This window comes from Eulemur rufifrons, chromosome 2 (assembly GCF_041146395.1).
Source record: "Eulemur rufifrons isolate Redbay chromosome 2, OSU_ERuf_1, whole genome shotgun sequence".
Classification (NCBI taxonomy): Eukaryota; Metazoa; Chordata; class Mammalia; order Primates; family Lemuridae; genus Eulemur; species Eulemur rufifrons.
In genome coordinates this window covers 23,453,191-23,472,519 of record NC_090984.1, presented here as the reverse complement: position 1 = coordinate 23,472,519, position 19,329 = coordinate 23,453,191, and the positions used below count along the sequence as shown (strand labels likewise).

At 39.2% G+C, this 19,329-nt stretch overlaps 1 protein-coding gene across 4 annotated transcripts in view; it reads left to right on the top strand.

The window, feature by feature from the left end:
* The window catches only part of NEO1 (neogenin 1), a 193,758-nt gene that overhangs the window by 149,425 nt on the left and 25,004 nt on the right, over positions 1–19,329 (top strand). For all 4 annotated transcript variants that reach the window (XM_069482076.1, XM_069482094.1, XM_069482085.1 and 1 more), the window contains exons 12-19: positions 1,388–1,437; positions 2,375–2,522; positions 6,044–6,154; positions 7,587–7,781; positions 11,947–12,042; positions 15,767–15,990; positions 16,072–16,210; positions 18,691–18,798. In XM_069482076.1, the coding sequence (XP_069338177.1) occupies positions 1,388–1,437; positions 2,375–2,522; positions 6,044–6,154; positions 7,587–7,781; positions 11,947–12,042; positions 15,767–15,990; positions 16,072–16,210; positions 18,691–18,798 (1,071 nt within the window). The remainder of the gene's footprint in view (positions 1–1,387; positions 1,438–2,374; positions 2,523–6,043; positions 6,155–7,586; positions 7,782–11,946; positions 12,043–15,766; positions 15,991–16,071; positions 16,211–18,690; positions 18,799–19,329) is intronic.

Below are 19,329 nucleotides of genomic sequence, written 5' to 3'. Positions count from 1 at the left end.
TTACTCTATTAGGGAAATGCAAATCAAAACTACGAAGAGATATCACCTAACTCCAGTGAGAATGGCCTCTATCAAAAAGTCCCAAAATAACAAATGCTGGCATGGATGTGGAGAGATTGGAACACTCTTACATTGCTGGTGGGACTGCAAATTAGTACAACCTCTGTGGAAAGTAATTTGGAGATATCTCAAAGAGCTAAAAATAGAAATACCATTTGATCCATCAATCCCACTACTAGGCATCTACCCAAAGGAAAAAAAAGACATTCTATAATAAAGACATCTGCACTTGAATGTTTATAGCAGCACAATTCACAATTGCAAAGATGTGGAAACAACCCAAATGCCCATCAGTACATGAATGGATTAATAAAATGTGGTATATGTGTACCATGGAATACTACTCAACTACAAAAAACAATGGTGATCTAGCACCTCTTACATTATCCTGGATAGAGATTGAGCCCATCCTTCGAAGTGAGGTATCACAAAGATGGAAAAACATGCACCACATGTAGTCGCCATCAACTGGTAATTGATCAACACTAAGGTGCTCACATGGTAGTAATACTCACTGGATGCCAGTCAGGTAGGGGGGTTGGAGGGGTGGGAAGTAGAGGGGGTGGGAGGGTAAACCCACAGCTAATGGAAACAGGGCACACTGTATGGGGGAAGGACACGCTTGTAGCCCTGGCTTGAGCAAGGCAAATGCATTTCATGTAACCAAAATGTTTGTACCCCCATAATATCCTGAATTAAAAAAATATATATCAATGGCTGGGCGCGGTGGCTCACATGTGTAATCCTAGCACTCTGGGAGGCCGAGGCGGGTGGATCGCTCGAGGTCAGGAGTTCGAGACCACCCTGAGCAAGAGCGAGATCCCGTCTCTACTAAAAATAGAAAGAAATTATCTGGCCAACTAAAATATATATAGAAAAATTAGCCAGGCATGGTGGGCGCATGCCTGTAGTCCCAGCTACACGGGAGGCTGAGGCAGTAGGATTGCTTAAGCCCAGAAGTTTGAGGTTGCTGTGAGCTAGGCTGACACCACAGCACTCGCTCTAGCCAGGGTAACAAAGCGACACTCTGTCTCAAAAATAAAATAAAATAATATATATATATATATATATCATTATAGGTGGTGAGAAAGTGAATGACTCTAATGAGCAAGTAATAAATCCTTTTGCAGTCAAAAAAAAAAAAAAGGAATCAAACATGGCCATACCTTATCCACATGGTACTATCAGCGTGACAGCATTGGCAGCTAGGTGTAGATGTGGTTGCATAATTGGCATTTGAGATGTGCATTTGTGTAAAGTTCAGCCAAGAGCAGTCACATGATGGGTGATGTGTGGGTGATTAAAAAATTTTTTTTGTCTTGTCTAGTTCCCAGTGCTGCTCCTCAGAACCTGTCCTTAGAAGTGAGAAATTCGAAGGTAAAACTTTATAATGCTGCCATTCATTTTTACTGGTGTACTATTGAGCCTCAGAAGGACTTAAAGAGTGAGAGATTCTGTGGGAAAGCATCAAAACAAATGAATGTCAATGTTGAAAAAATCTATTTGCTTTTAAAAGTAGTAAACCTATAAATTAGAACTTACTCATAAACAAGCAAAGAAATAAGAAGACATAGATATTATACCTACCAGTAAAACCGGGCTTAAAAACCAACTCCTTTATTCTATTGAACTTTATTTCCTTTCTCTGATGCCAAAACAAGTTTAGTCTTTCTGTAAATAAATTGCTATTGTTATGTAAAACACCTGTCAGATGGGTTGTATCTACTCACACTGTCCCTCCCAGTCAAGTCCACTGTATACCAAGGGCCAGGTATGCCTCTCGGAGGCCCAGAGCACCCTCTGGAATACATAGACAACTGAGATACACGGTCCTCTCAAGAAGTAGTGTAAGACTGCTTTTATTCTTTAAGAAATACCAACTATTAATTAATGATCCCCTTTTTGAAGAGTTTTAGATATAAATTGTTTAATTTCAGCTCTTCCATGCTGGAGATGGGAAAGAATCTTTATATCTAACAATAATATACTTCCCAATCCTCTGAGCTTAGATTTTCCTTCTGAAAACTTTTCTGAGACTTTTGCCCAATATCTTCATTCAGGCGGAATACTTAGGAGATCAGGGGTCCACAGCATACTGCTCAAATATATAATCTTCCCATTTGGTCTTTGAGGGTTTTAAAATGAAGAAGTCTTTTTGAGTGATTGTTAAATAACTTTGTAAAACTCTGTCGGGGCATCTTGCTGCCTCTGTGTTCCTTCTCTTTACACAGTGAAATCAAGGTAGTAATACATAAAAGTGAGGACCACGCTTTTGATATATTCAGTCTTTTCGCTATAATCTTCTCTTTTCCAGAGCATTATGATTCACTGGCAGCCGCCTCCTCCAGCCACACAAAATGGTCAGATTACTGGCTACAAAATTCGCTACCGAAAGGCCTCCCGGAAGAGTGATGTCACTGAGACCTTGGTAACCGGGACACAGCTGTCTCAGCTGATTGAAGGTAAGCTACTTTGCAAGAGGCAGAAGCTAGGGGATGATGTCTCTCCCAGACATCGAATTATGCTTGTCTAATGACTCCTCTGAGCAATTGACTTACACAGACACAGGCAAATTAAAAATGGTTCAAAAAAATTTTAATGATTTGGTTCACTTCTGACTTGATACATATTAATGGGAAACATTCTTATAGGTTCTGCCATCTCTGAGTGGTGAGATTGTGTTTGATTTTTATTTCTTTCCTTTTGTTTTCTGTGTTGTCCATATTTTCTTTTTTGAGTGTATGTATTGCTTTTTTGTAATCTGAAAAAAGGTAAAACAAAGCTGTATGAGCAAAGAAAGTACTCCACTCAATCTAGTTGGTAACGAAGGTCTAGAAAATGATTTTTATAACAGACACCACTTGTGTATCTGTTGCCTGAAACAATATTTGTGAATAGTTGCAACCGTGCAGTAATCACACTTGCTAATATGGGCACTATAAACTTTTTAGAAAATTCTATCAGAGATAGCTCCTTTTGTATGGTTTTCCCTTTGTGTACAACAGCACAAGTGGTGTACTTGATTTTAAAACATGTACCTAAACGTGTGTCTAATGTGGGTTGATCCTGTACATCACAGAGAATCCCCCTCTTTATTCCTCAAGTAAGGGAAGTGGAGTTGGCTAAGCAAGAGCAGAGTTCCTTTGCAGGAGAAGCATGGGAGGCAGATTAAGTGCCTTTTGCCCTGTGGATGTTAAGACCATGCTTACAAAGAATAGAGACAGATGCCCCTAAGCTATCCTTATTCTATAGGGGTTTTCATAGATGTTTAATACGACTGCAGAATTGACTGTGGTCTGAACAGAGCCCATCCTGCCCACCCCTTTATAGTTTAGCAGTGCCCGGACTCTGTCCTCCCCAGCTGCATGTGCCTGAGCTTCAGCACCATCATCCCACCTCTGTCCTAGGAGCACACTCACAACTCACGGGGCCGTGCCTGTGGTAGTATTGCCTCAACTGCATTGGCTTAATTTGTCACTCAACAGAGCCCATCTATGTTTTGCAAGCAACAGATGAATTTGAGTCTAGTACATTTAAACCAATAGTGTGAATTATCCATAACTATAACACTACAATAGCAGAGCATGTTTAATCTCAGGACAAACACTGTCTCAAATGAGTTTTGCTAGGAAACCCAAATGGAGAGCAGGTAAAAGAGAACTTCAAAAATTGGAGGTATTGTCATTGTTATCTAAGCCCAAGAATTAATTTCATCACCCTTTGGAAACTCTAACTTTCCTTACATTTCATCCTTCCTGGATAGACATTAAAAGGATTAGAAAAACTTGGCATCAGCTGCTTTCCTGTGCACCTAGGGACCAGATTCTTGAGGGAACCAAGATCTTGGGGTCAAAAAGTGTAATGTTTTCCATTCTTTATAGGTGTAAGTTTCTAAAAATTGAGAGAGCCACTGACAGTGCAAATCTGTGCTCTAGCAATCAGCAAGCTCCTTACTCCTCCCCTCGTAGATGGGACTGACTTCCTTCAAAATAGGAAAAGATGAATATTTGGCTCCAAAGTTATCTTTCAGTCACCTAGCTTCTTCACAAGAACCCCACTTCCCTCAGCTGCAGTCAGTACACACGTCTGCAATAGCTGTTGCTGAGAAGTATCACTAAGGGATCATTGATCACAGATGTCCTCAACAGTCAGCTTCTGATTTTACTCCAGTTTCAGATAAATAACATTTCCCATCTGAAAGGCTTTTATTTTGGATATTTAGTAGTAGATTTTTATTGTATATTAGACACCATTCTTGTTGCTAATAGTATAAATATACTCTACATTCCTTGCCCACGAGGGGACTATTTTCTCAATGAAACATTTGATGTGTAAGCAAAATATAATTTTTGTGGTAAAAATGGCTTTATGTTTATCAAGAAAATTCTTGCATTTTAAAATATCTAGATTTATTTATTTAATAGATTTATTGAACTTTTATTAGCATGTGTGGTATGTAATGGTAAACAAAAATGGAGATCCTTGCTCTCTTGAAGCATTAACTTGAAGCTTGATTATTAAGGAATATAATGGATTAGCAAGATCCTGTACGAAGAGTAAATTATATGATTAAGTTTTAGCCAGACCTAATTATTAATAGCACTTAAATGTTACCATGCCTTTATGATGTGTATTGTGTACCTTAGTTTTAGTCTATGAGCTCTTAAGGTTACTTAGAGGGAGAGGAACTCGGCCTCTTTACATAGTGCCTCTTTCTTGCTTGTTCTCTTTGCTAGCTCACTTGCTGTCATACATTCTAACTCTCTTCAAATGGCAGGGAATGATCATGTGATTGGTTGGATTCTTTCAGGATTTTAGTTGAGCCATGTTTGCTACTAGTCCAGGTCATTGTCTGCTAATAGTTATAAACACGTTCAGCCCACTCTAGCAGTTTCTGGTTCGGTGTGTGCAGAGATGAAACAAGACAGTAAACTGACTTGGACCCAGGCATTTTGCTCCTCCCTCTGTCTTGCTCCTTGCTATCTTGTGGGCAGACAGATTCAGGATAGGCCTGTGGAGAACAGAACCTACCATCTGTCCACCCACACCATGTGACAGGATTGGTTAACTGAGCTAGGGCTTATCTTGCATCCTGGCCAAGTTAACATTCTCAATATTTCTGTCTTTGATTGGAGTTTCTGTGCTGTGTTGCTCACCAAAGATCCCAATATCTGGATGTGAGGAAGTAGGATAATTTTCATAACCCTTACAGGACCTACCACAATATCTGATATCTAAGTGCTCTAAAAATGTATGCATGCATATGTGAATAACTGACCATGTTATTAACTATTGCCCTGCTTTCTAGGTTAGACTTTTGTATGTGGATCTTTGTTGCCCTTGATACATGGGTAAATCATGTACTTTATTAGCTGATTGTAAATAAACAGTTGCGTAATAGAAAGGTTCGGGTTTTTTTTCCTTTTACTTACTACATATAGGTAAGGACAATTGGTTGTTAAGGAATAGATTTCTAGACCATATTTGGTGCTTAAATTTTTTCTGCTCTGGTCATGAGGGGTGGCTCAGAGATCAGAGGTAACCTGATAGGAGTTATATCTTTGCATTCTTTTCTGGGGTTTGGTGCCTTCTGAGACCCATCGACTTTGTTCCTTTGTTATAACTCTTTCATTATCCTTGGTCTCTTTTTGGCCTTTGCTTCCTTTGTAACAAAATGAAAGGATTGCATTAAATGATCTCTGAGGTGTCTCCGAGCTCTTAAACAAAAGTCTGTAATCTCCTGGGAGCTTTAGTCATTTCTCTTTTCCTCTTGGATTGCGTGGGCTTCAGCCTTTACTTTAGCGATGGAAGCTACTCTGTGTTGTGTTTATGTATTCCTCTTCTGTGTTAACCTTAACTGAAACTTTATCAAGCTATGGACCAAATTGATGGCTGAGATATTTGCCTTAATGAGAGATTATTAATCTTTTGTTTATCCAAAGCTCTTGTTTCAGCTTGTCTTTTTTTGTTATTTGGGTCTAAGGTCTCGATCGGGGAACTGAATATAATTTCCGAGTGGCTGCTCTAACAATCAATGGCACAGGCCCGGCAACTGACTGGCTGTCTGCTGAAACTTTTGAAAGTGACTTGGATGGTAAGAACAACAATCGACAGTACTGGCGTATGATAGGTACTAATTGTAGTCAAATGGGTCAAACTGGAAAGCCACGGACTTGGAATGCAATATGGCTTAAATTTGTGAACTTTAGTGATTACACTGCTGTGGTTCCTGGAATGCAGCAAGGGTCCTGGAATGGACTTTTTGCAGTGCCTTTTGGAGAACTGTCCCTTTAAGCAGAACCAGGTCAAATAAAAATGAGCAGGTGCTATAAATTGGTGTTTTGGGGTTTTTTTTTTTTTTTACCAAGGCCTTTTTTTTTTTTGAGACAGAGTCTCACTCTGTTGCCCAGGCTAGAGTGAGTGCCGTGGCGTTAGCCTAGCTCACAGCAACCTCAAACTCCTGAGCTCAAGCGATCCTCCTGTCTCAGCCTCCCGAGTAGCTGGGACTACAGGCATGCACCACCATGCCCGGCTAATTTTTTCTATATATATTTTTAGTTGTCCATATAATTTTTTTCTATTTTTAGTAGAGATGGGGTCTCGCTCTTGCTCAGGCTGGTCTCAAACTCCTGAGCTCAAACGATCCGCCCACCTCGGCCTCCCAGAGTGCTAGGATTACAGGCGTGAGCCACCGCGCCCGGCTACCAAGGCCATTAAATAGAGGGATGATCTAAAATTTAAGGCTGAGCCACATAAATTATGCTTCTGTTTCAGTTGCAGTTTCTCTTTTTCCATAGTCCTGGATACTTTGTCCTTTTTCTCCCTGTTTATTCAATGAGTAATTTCATATGGGTGTGTGTGGTGGCACCTTTATCAGTGACAGGTGCTGGACTTGGGAGACAAAAGACTGAGTTCTTATTCTAAGTCTCAGTTTACTAATTTTTAAGATAGCAATTTATACCCTGAAACAATGTATGTGAATGATACTGTAGATTGCCCCCTTTTTAAGCCCCTTAGTCTCCCACCAGTTGAATCAATTATGGCTCTAAGAAGTCATGTTTTCTAACTTATCATATTACTTAGGGGAGTAAATAATTGGTACCATTGCTGTAACATGATGCTTGATCACCTGTTTACAACAGGCTACTAATTACTGGTGTTGTCTTTCTCATTCTACCTGGTAGAGTTTGAGAATGGGATGTAGGACTAAGAGGAATGGCAACTGAAAGGTAGTGTGTTTGTTTTTTTTCACTGGGCAGAGCTTCTTGGATCTCTTTGTCTTCCCTTACAAATTAATACTGCAGTGTCTTGTATTTAAGGCTATTTTGGTATTATTTCTTTTTTAGAATGAAGTAAAACCATGGGCCATATTTCACTATACATATAGGTTCTCTTTGAAGTCTTGAACATAATGTAAAAAATTTAGCCCCAAATAGTTTGGCAGGAGACTGAACACTATTGCCCAATGATGTTGAAATACTCTAAAGGAAAGTGGATCTCATCCTGCTTTTCTACTTTCCTTACAGAAACTCGTGTTCCTGAAGTGCCTAGCTCTCTTCACGTCCGCCCTCTTGTCACGAGCATCGTAGTAAGCTGGACTCCTCCAGAGAATCAGAACATTGTGGTCAGAGGTTATGCCATTGGTTACGGCATTGGCAGTCCTCATGCCCAGACCATCAAAGTGGACTATAAACAGCGCTATTATACCATCGAAAATCTGGGTACGTTTGCTAAGTAAGGAAGTACTTGTGTATGTGATTTCTTTCTTTTCAGCTTTTTATTGTGTAATAATTTTATTTTTACAGGCAAATTGCAAAAATAATACAAAGAATTCCTATATATTCTTCACCTGGATCCCCCAAAGGTTAACATTTAACTATATTTACATTTGTATTTTATAGAATGTCCCTCAATTTAGACTTGTCTAATATTTCTTCATTACATTCAGGTTATGCATTTTTGGAAGGAATAGTGTGGACGTGTTGGGTTCTTGTCAGTGTATCATATCAGGAAGCACATTATAGTCTATTGCTAATGATTTTTAACTTTAGTCACTTGGTTAAAATGGTATCTGCTACATTTTGCCACTATAAAATTATTTTTTCCTTTGCAGGTAATACGTACCTTAGGAGGTACCTTGAGCCTTTGTAAATATCCTGTTTCTCATCAAACTTTCGCTCAATGTAGATAGTTTTAGCATCTACAGTAACAGTTATTACTATGGTGTTTCCCCAATGGTAGTTTTCTGATTCCCTATTTCTTCTACATTTGTTAGCATTCTATAAGGAAAAACTTCTCTTTTGCCCCCACAGAGAGAGAATGGCCAAAACCACAGGGAAATACTGCTAACACACCCACTAGAATTGCTAAACTTTAATAGACTGATAATACCAAATATCAACAAAGATGCAGAACTAGAACTCTCATACTTCCTTTGGAAGACAATTTAGAGGTTTCTTATAAAGTTAACCATGTGACCCAGTAATCCCACTCAGATATTTAATCAGGAAAAATAAAAACACATGTCTTCAGAAAAACTGGTACACAAATGTTCATAGTAACTTTATTTATAGTAGTCCAAAAGGGGAAATAACAAATTTTCATCAAGAAGTAAATAGTAAATTGTGCTATATCCATATCATGGAGTACTACTCAGCAATTTTTAAAAATAGGCTATTGATACAACAGAAGTGACTCTCACAAACATTATGCTAAGCAAAAGAAGTCAAACACAAGAGAGTACATACTGTGTTATTACATTTTTATGAATTGCAAAATAGGCAGAACTTATCTATGGTGATAGAGTAAGATGTGCAGTTGCCTAGAACCAGAGGGTGGTAGGAAGTGACTACAAGGGAACTACTTGTAGTAGTGGAGATATTCTATATCTTGATTTTGGTGGTGATTATACAGGTATATATATTTGTCAAAACTCAACAAAATGTACACTTAAATGGGCACATTTTATTATATGCTAATTATACCTCATAGTTTATTTTAAAAGCAAAAGAATTTGAGAGATATTAATATTTTATAGTAGAGAATGAATTGGTTTTGATAGGTATAGTTTTCCAAATTAGATTATCATTGTAGTTTCTGATTTTGTTTTTTTTTTTTTAAAAAAAAGACCAGGATCTTGCCTTGTTGCCCAGCCTGGGGTGCAGTATAGATCTTTCTTTGACCAAATTTGTATTCAAATCATTTCTTGTAAACATCCTTTCTAAGTACAACTTCAGGTGCCTAACAGATGGAGTTACCTTTACCTGTTACCTTCATCCTTTCTGGTAGAAAATAAGCAGCAATCTAAATCTTTATTCAAAAACAAAGTAGCCTTTCTCTTTTTCCTTCCAAGAAGAAACAGCACAGTTAAACTAGGAAATTCTTCCGCCACATGAACATCTCCTAAGGCAATTGTTGGAGAGCAAAAAGAAAGCTTTGCTGGTAGAATCAAAATGTCCCTTTGGTGACCAGCCTCCTACTGTTTCCTTTATGAAACTACCAAAGTGAAAATCCTTTGCAGTGTAGGTAGGACCTGGTCCTTGACCTTCAGGTGCCATCAATCTAATAGAACAAAAGTCAAACACAAGAAACAGTGAAGTGAGTTGAAGTGAAATATGTTCAGAGAAGGGAAAGCTAGCAAGGCACAGTAGAGCAGTCAAGGAAGAAACAACCTGGGCTTGAAAGATTGAATCAGAATAGGGTTTGAAACATAGAGGTGAGAAGGAGCATTGCACGTGCTGAACAGTTACTCTTTTATTAGGAAAGAGGGTATATTGAGAAGTAGCAAAAAAATTGATCTGGCATAAAGTAAATTAAGCTTGGCCTATAATTATCAACCTAGATAGATCTAAAATGCATGTACTGTTGAGTAAAAGAAGCAAGTCAGCAGTGAAGTACATTTAGGAATTCATCTATTCATCAAACTGGGGCTCTCCCTTGAGCTTCAGATGCATATGAACATCTGCCTACTAGCTGTCTGTACCTACATACATCTTATATTCCATCTGGGCCAAAATTAAAGTATCTTCTCCCCCATACCGTCAGTCAGCAAATATTTAATGAACCCCTGCAATATCCGGACACTGCTAGAGATAGAGCAGAGAATCAGACAGACGTGGTCACAATTATTAGCAATAATACGATTTAAAAACAACTGAAATTATTCACAGTGTGTGAGGAAGAGAAATGGAGCGTTATAAACTACATAACTAGAGAGGTTAGTACAGTGCGGAAAGAGCCCTTTAAGATAAACAGACTTATCTAGGTAAAGAGAAGAGGTGGGATGTGTCCCCAGCATGAAAAGCAGCTACCTGTGTGAGGGCCCAGTGGTAAGAGAGAACACAGCATTCAGTGCACTGAAAGGTGTCCAGTAATGACGGCGCACAGAGAACAAGGCAAAGAGGGGTGAGAGACACATCAACAAGACTCACTTGCCTAAAAAGGATGAGGGCGAGGGGGGTCTTAATGACTCCCAGGTTCCTCACTTGAGCAGCAGGCTTGGTAGTAGTGCTGTTTACTGAGCTAGGGAACACTGGAGCAGTTCTCAAGCATGAAGACAAGGAAAAGAAGAAAGAAAGATTTGAGACATCCAAGGAGAAATGCCAAACTGACAGTTGAACATAGCGGTCTGGTGCTCTGAAGAAAGACGTGGACCAGAGATCTGTATTTGCAGTTGATGGCACATGCTTACGAATCAGAGCTAAGGAAGGGAATGAAGTGCACAGGAAGAGGTGAAGCGTGGGAATAGAAGAGGGCTGGAATCAAGCCTTGAAGACATGTGTCATCGTCTCTCTGCCTCTGTCCCCAGTCTCAGTGAATGACATCACCGTCTGTCGTGTTGCCTAACTTTTTCCTTGTCAGTCAAGTAGTGTCTTATTGATTCCATTTGATGTCAGTTCTGTCTTGACACGGGAAGACCGTGTGCCTCTACATATTGCCCTTTAGTATCGGGAGAGTGGGCGGGCCACTAAGCAAAGCAGCTATTTCAAGCTTTTGAAATAATGCAGGCCACATGAGGTGTGCCACTTTGGAAAACGGCCCAGCTTTGCCAGAAATGAGTGGAATAGGTCAGCTCCTTACCCTGGAGCCCTTCAGTGGAACTCAAGTCTTCATTTCCGAAACTGGACTTTTGAAGTACCCCATACTAAACCTTGCCTGGATCGGGCATACGATGAAGTAGAATCTTGATGTACCTCAGCTAGTAAGAGAGTGAATGCTGCATCACCTATGTAATGCCCCTTGTTTTCTCTAATTAGCAGCATTTTGCATGATCACCTAGAGGGAGTGTTTCTCTCAGTCTTACAATTGCAACATGACTTCCAAGTCAGTTAAATCCTGGGCCATATCTTATTCCAGCCAAGAAGTTTGCGTGCTGATGAGGTGAGGTTTGGCCAGTCCTGGGTCTGGAGGCCCCCTGAAGAGTTAAGGACAGTCAGGACTTGCTGAAGTTAAAAGTTTATCTCCTACGTCTCCACCTCAGTTGTTGCAACCACTGTCCTTCTTCAGGGAGGGAAAAGGGTTTGTTTAATTTCAGGCTCCACCTGTAGGCTCCCAGCATATGAGAATCTTACTGACTCATTCTCATCCAAGCCTACACCATACAGTGAACATCACAGGACCGTAGCAGAGGCCGACAGAGAATTCAAGCACAGTCAACCTCCACTACTGAGACTAGACCCAGGAACTTGATCCCGGCCAATTTTTCTGGACTGTGTGTGCTTCCGTCTTCACATCTCCCCACACCCCAAAATCATTCCACATAAAAAATTGTAAAGTTGTTTTTCTTTAATTCCGCTGCAGTTAAGATTATGCAAGGTCACCCTTGAATTTTTAAAATTCTGTAGTGAGGATTTTTTCACAGTATTTTCATGTGTTTCTTTTCTTCAGATCCCAGCTCTCACTACGTGATAACCCTGAAAGCGTTCAACAACGTGGGTGAAGGCATCCCCCTGTACGAGAGTGCTGTGACCAGGCCGCACACAGGTGAGGTATCCTGTCTATGCCTGGTCTCCAGCACTTTTTACAGCGGCTTACATAAGATATTGACATGAGGCCTGCCCCATAGGTGTCAGGGGAAGGAAAAGCATATGGCAGTTCGGGGTGCAGACTTCAAATGGGAAAATGGGCTTTCAACATGGAAAGTTCTGTTAATTCCTGTTTTGCTTTTTTGGAAGGTATTAATCCTGTCATGTAAACCATTTTGCGTAGATATGTATACATGTTTTTAATATGTTAGGATCTGGAAAGCATGGTCTTGAGAGAATTAAAAGTTATTTTCCATCTTTTGGGCAGGTGAGTTATAACTAAAATGAGTCAAAAAAGAAAAGACCTCTGTATCTCCAGAGAAATTATATAGGTTACTGATTATAGCAATAAATTGGTGAATCCAACAGTTGCTTTACTAGTCACCTAAGTTAGAAAAGTATTTTTCTATGTACCTTTCATAAGCTTTATTTATGTAAAGAGTCTAAGGTCAGAGGTACTATTCATTTGATCAATTACACATTTATTATAAGAGAAACCAAATGTTCATTATTTTTTCTTTGAATTATCTACTTAAAATACCTCTAAAATAAGGTAATATGCATATAATGTAAAATTTCTATAGATATATAAAACATCTAATCTGAATGAGAAAGTTTATTAAAGCAAGTATATTAGAGTTGTAAATTTTTTAAAAGGGTCCTGAAAACCAGAGAATTTTTTTTAAAAATGTTCTTTTCTATTTGTTTACCAAAATTTTGCATCTTTATTATCTACCGTGTCTTCTGGATACTTTGCATAATTGTATAGATTTGGTAATATTCTTTGTTCCTTTTTAAGCTTCTACTTAAGACCAGCATCATTACTACACGTTTGGTAGTTTTGTCCTGTCTTCTGCTCCGATGAGCTTAAAATTTATAAGTGCTTTTAGAAATAGTTTTAGTATCAGAAAGGAAAAAAATAAGGTTAAAAGAGAATATTTAAATAAGTGGTCTGCTACTTTCTTAAATCAGTCTATAAAACTTCAAAAAGTTCATGGAAAAATGAAATGAAAAGACAAAAATAAAAAATATAAATTTTATTTCTCATCATGGGCTCCATCAAGATCAAGACATTTTTGTAAGCAATGACACCAGCCATTTAGTCTATCCTTAAAAAACTGAGGGTCCTGGGAATTCAGCCATGTCAATGCAGTATCTTTTACATTATAACTGAAGAAAAATGGTGCCTTTTAAAGATTTTTAAGATTAGGAAACAAAAAGAAGTCAGAAGGAGCCAAATCAGGACTGTAAGGTGGATGCCTAATAATTTCCCATCGAAACTCTCACAAAATCGCCCATGTCTGATGAGAGGAATGAGCAGGAGCGCCGTCGTGGTGAGGGACTCTCTGGTGAAGCTTTCCCAGGTGTTTCTCTGCTAAAGTTTTGGCTTTCTCAAAACACTCTCGTAACAGGCAGATGTGTCGTTCTTTGGCTCTCCAGAAAGTCAACGAGCAAATGCCTTGAGCATCCAAAAAACACTGTTGCCATGACCTTCGCTTTTGGCAGGTCTGCTTGCGCTGTGACTGGACACGCCCACCCCTTGGTGGCCACTGCTCTGATTTTGCTTTGTCTTTAGGATCATACTGGTAAAGCTGTGTTTCATCTCCTGTTTCAGTTCTTCAAAGAAATTCTTTAGGATCTTGATCCCACTTGTTTAAAATCTCCACTGAGAGCTCTGCCCTTGTTGGCAGCTGATCTGGGCACAACGGTTCTGGCACCCATCGAGTGGGAAGCTTGCTCAGCTTTAGTTGTTCAGTCAGAATTGTGTGAGCTGAACCAATTGATATGTCTGTGGTGTTGGCTAATGTTTGTGCTGTTAGTTCTCGGTCCTCTTCAGGGGATGAACAAGGTGAATTTTTTCTTCAAAATTGATGTGGATGGCTTCTTTGTCATCATCATCTCATCCCTCCTTAAAATGAGTTATCCATTTATAAACTGCTGATTTCTTGGGGGTATTGTCCCCATGAACTTCTTGTAAAGCATCGATGATTTCACCATTCTTCTGCCCAAGCTTCACTATAATTTGATATTTGTTCTTGCTTCAATTTTAGCAGAATTCATGTTGCTCCGATAGGGTCTCTTTTGAAACTAATGCTTTATCCTTCTTAGTGCCTCAAAGTAGATCCTGTTTAAACATGTTATAATAAGTTAGAGTTTATTTCGTGTGAAAAATTTTAAAAGCGATGCATAGTTTTTTCATAGTATGCATTTTCCATAAACTGTTTGGGAAAAAAGTAGAAATCATTTTATTTTGTGTGGCTTAAAAATACAGCCTATTGGCTAGAAGTATGGAAGGAAATGTTCCTAAGTTATGTAACCTAGTTACGTTTTCCAAGAGTTGGTTCATATAAGGAAAACATTTCTCAAAGAATTACAATGATTTGTTTACGTAAAAGTGCATTTTCTGTAACTAATTGGTATGTGTCCTGACAAACTTTGAACAAAGCCCTTGATTATAATGTATGCTGTTCCTCTGTTACTTTTAGTCCTGATTGTACAAAAAATACACAACTGGAGGCCATTACTTTAGCTCAGTAGTTATTCATAAACAAGGCCTTTGCCATTGCAGATTTTGAGTTATAGGAAGGACTAAGCACCATAACCGTGTGAGAAACCCATTGTGGAACCTGAACTTAAATCGGTATGTGTATAGTTAGAAAACCTAACCAAGAGTTGGGAAAGCCCATGTGGACCCTGCTGTGTTGCCCTGGGTCCGTGGTCCTTGTTGCTTTTGTGCTCATGCTGGCCTCTGTTATGGCAGTGATGCTTAGAGAATCTGTCCGTTGCATATGGTACAGGACAGCACATGAGTATAGACTTCCCTTTCCGTCAAATAAGTACTGTACAGTACTCTGACTTCTGAAGGTCGTGAAGACTTTGTCATTTGGACACATGATAACCATGAGATCTCCCTTAACTGACGGGATTCATCACTGAGTGGTTCTCTGACTCAGCAAAAGAAAGTACAACAGGTAGCCCAGCTTTCTTTCTGGTGTCAGCTTGCCTTTCCTCGAGGAAGAGTAATGCCCCTGCGTCCCTTTTGCTTTATTTCGGTGTGAGCCATGCCACTGTACGGCCTTTAGACCTGAGACGTCAGCAAGTCTGAACTTGACTCTGTGTGGGTATCAGGTACCCTCAATACCAAGGCCAGGCTGAGCTGCCATCACTAACGTTCAGGACTCACGTTTGAGAGTAGGACCCTCACATGTCCAGTGATACACACTGTTAACTCCTGTCTCCAAAATTTAGCCACATTCACTGAGATCTCAAAGCAAAATGAGCTTTGTACTTCTTGTTCAGAAATTATACCCTTGATTTTAAAAGCCGTTTTTGGTCTTTTCATGATCCTTTTTGAACAGGAGGTAGAATTTTCAAGTAATTTTAAGAAAATTTAAGCATGAAGACATTAATAATCATTGGATTATCACATTTTAATATGCCTGTAGAATGCAGTAGGGAATATAATTACTGTTTCTCTTAACATTTTCCTGCAAATTTTTCCTGAAAGAACACAAGTGGAAATATTCTCTTAAGTGAATGGTGGTTATCTATTAACTCCGGATTTTCTTTCTTTTTCTCCATTTCTCACCTTTCATTTCATTATATTACCCTGCATTTCCTTTTTCTTTTATTTTTGTTTACATTAAAATGCCACTTCCCTTTTTTAATTACTTTTTACCCAGACACTTCTGAAGTTGATTTATTTGTTATTAATGCTCCATACACTCCAGTGCCAGATCCCACTCCCATGATGCCACCAGTGGGAGTTCAGGCTTCCATTCTGAGTCATGACACCATACGGATCACGTGGGCGGACAACTCCCTGCCCAAACACCAGAAGATTACAGACTCGCGATACTACACAGTTCGATGGAAAACCAACATCCCAGCAAACACCAAGTACAAGGTACTGACACATTTGCTCTGGGTGGAAAAGTTAATCATTGATATTTTCTAATTTTAAAATTCTCAATTCATATTTTTTCAGAATGCAAATGCAACAACTTTGAGTTATTTGGTGACTGGTTTAAAACCAAATACACTCTATGAATTCTCTGTGATGGTGACCAAAGGTCGAAGATCGAGCACCTGGAGTATGACAGCCCATGGGACCACCTTTGAATTAGGTATGTGTTGTCAGAACCCGTGTCACATGGCATTTCTTCTCTTTGCAAAATATGAAAGCCAGTGGAAGCCTTGCTTATGTTGTGCCATATTCCAAGTCACGGGACTTGCTTTTACTACCCAAAGAAAGAACTGAGTACATGATCTGACACATTTATATAGAACACAGTGAGCAACTACATTTATAGTTCAGTGTTTGCTATTTGTACCGATGAATTATGTTCTTTTCGTCACTGAACAAGAATATTAGCAAATAATAGGATATGATAAGGCAAAGCATACTAGATTTTAGGAATCAAGAGACAGACTTGAGTTTAAGCCCAGGTCAACCATCTACTGACTATGTGATCATGAGCAAGTCATCCAACCTCTCTAAATCTTGGCTTCTTCCCATTTATAAAAGAGGTACAATAACCCCTGCCTTTCCTACTTTATAGGGTTATATAAGGGTAAAATGAGGAACAGATGGGAAAGACATGGTATATTATAAAGCACTGGGTAGACGTAAGGGATCATTGCCGTTGATCCTGCTTGCTGGTGAATTGAGATGGAAAAGATGAAGCCACCTGCCCTTGATCAAGCAGTTGCCAGTGCCATGTTCGCTGGAGCCTGAACGCTTCGCTAGGTGACCTCAAAGCTACCTCTGCAATTTTCTTGCAAACCAATTAGTGTCTTATAACATCTTCCACTGAAATATCGTTAGGGTCTTTGTGAGTGGACATGAGAGAGACGATAACTAAGCAGGTAAAGAGAGCAGGTTTTCCGGGTTTGAGATTCTGTTTGCTTTTTGCTCACTTTTAGGCCCACCCTTCTACCTTTGGGCTTTCCTAGTGTGGAGATATGTGTAACCCTTAGGAATCTCTGTCTATTTTGGCCTCCTACTTCTTTCTTTCCTATGTATGAATAATGAAAAAATGGATTTATAAATTCTCCAAAGACTGGACTTGGTCCTAACGTCTTTTTGTCTTCTGCACAGTTGGTTGGCCTTCCTACAGAGAAAAGAGCTGGATTTGGAGAGTTAGAAATATAGTACAGAAGTTTAAATAGACCTTGAGTTTGCTTTCTTTGCCAACCATTTTAAGACTGTTTTCACTTTAATTCCAACCCATTAGCTAACAAATGAGATTGTGTTTTCCCTTAGGATGTTTGCATTTCTCCAGACTTCCTTCCATTTCATACTACGAGAATTCTAGTATTTTAAGAAGAGTAAATTTTAGGATGTACTTAATTTGCTCATTTCCCTACTAGTACATTAAAACTTTTCAGCTATAACATGGAAACACAAGAAATAAACTGTCATTTTTATTTTATTCTTTCTGTTGTATAAACAGCTTTACTTTAGAACAATAACCTCAACAGTTGGCTGTATGTTTTTAGTGTAAACTTAAAATGAAAATATCAATTTGTGGCCAGGCACAGTGGCTCACACCTATAATCCTAGCACTTTGGGAGGCTGAGGTGAGAGGATTGCTTGAAGCCAGGAGTTCAAGACCAGCCTGAGCAACATAGCAAGAGCCCATCTCTACAAAAAATTTTAAAAAATTAGCTGGGTGTGTTGGTGCATGCTTGTAGTTCCAGCTACTTGAGAAGCTGATGTAGGAGGATCGTTTCAGCCCAGGGCTTTGAGGTTGCAGTGAACCATGATGACACCAATACCTCTAGCCTAGGCAACAGAGTGAGACCCTGTCTCAATAAAAAGAAGAAGAAAAAGAAAGAAAAGAAAAGATCGATTTGTAAATCATGTATTCTTCAATGAAGTAGGGCTTTTAAAAGTCATATTTGGTTGGAGAGCCAACTATAAGAAAGAATACTATTTTACACTTTAAAATATTGTAACAAAATAATTAAAATTAAGGGGGAGGAAGTCATCTTGGGCAAATTATATAACCTCTCATTTTTGGTGTCCTGGATACCAAAGGAGGGATAATGATAATGGCCTTTCAAAGATGTGATAAATATTAAGTGAGATACAGTTTGTGCATTACCTAGTTTCTAGTAGGTGCTTGATACAAATGTCATTTGATTTCCTTACCTTATTATCCTATCCCTGACTCCCAGCCAAGATGCCGATTCTGTATCCTCATAGTATGATATTTTCTCTTTGGCATTTTGCATATTTTTCTTTTTATTGGACCTATTTATAGATACACTATGAGTTCTTTGAAGCCAGGAGGCTTTATCTTTTTTTTTTTGTATGCAGGGGTGCCCAACCTATGGTGAGTTGTATAATTATTTCATTATATATTACAATGTAATAACAGTAGAAACAAAATGCACAATAAATGTGATGCACTTGGATCATCCTGAAGCCACCCCGCCCCCACCACCCATCCATGGAAAAATTGTCTTCCATGAAAATAGTCCCTGGTGCCAAAAGGTTGGGGACTACTGCTTTATGGTGCCTTATAAGTGGAAAGGGTTGAGGAAATGGTGAATTAAATTGAAATGAACAGAAATTATTGAAAATATTATTATTTTGTAGTTCCTACTTCTCCACCCAAGGATGTGACAGTTGTGAGTAAAGAAGGAAAGCCTAGGACCATAATTGTGAATTGGCAGCCTCCCTCTGAAGCCAATGGCAAAATTACAGGTAAGATGCCTCTGAGTGTACACTTGCCTGTGCCTTGTTCCTGCCTGGCACAGGGGTTCCAGAGACACAGATAGGTTCCTATGTTGTTGGGAGAAGTGGGAGTCTGAGGCTGGCTTGATCATCTTATGGAGTGGTGTGAGTCATGATGGTCCTTGAAATTGGAGTGAGGGTGTGCTGTTTGCCCATAGTGGCATAAAAATGGTCACCAGTTGGTTGTTCTGACTGCAGGTCTGATGAGGATGGGATATGCAAGACAGCCGTTGGCTATAGTGGGACTTTATGGACATATTTATTTTCTTCAGGAAATCTGTTCTTTAACTCTGCCTAGATGACTGGCTTTGGAGTTACATACCCCGTGCCTAATTCCACAGGTTAATACCCAATATAGATTCTATTCTTTTATTCCATAGCCTCCCAAAAAGCCCATTAGGCATTTGATTCCTTTTTCCCTCAGACCTGCTACTTCAGGTACCTGTGCTCTTACAATTAAAGTTAAAAGTTTGAATTGGCCTAGGCCTTTGAAGGGACCTG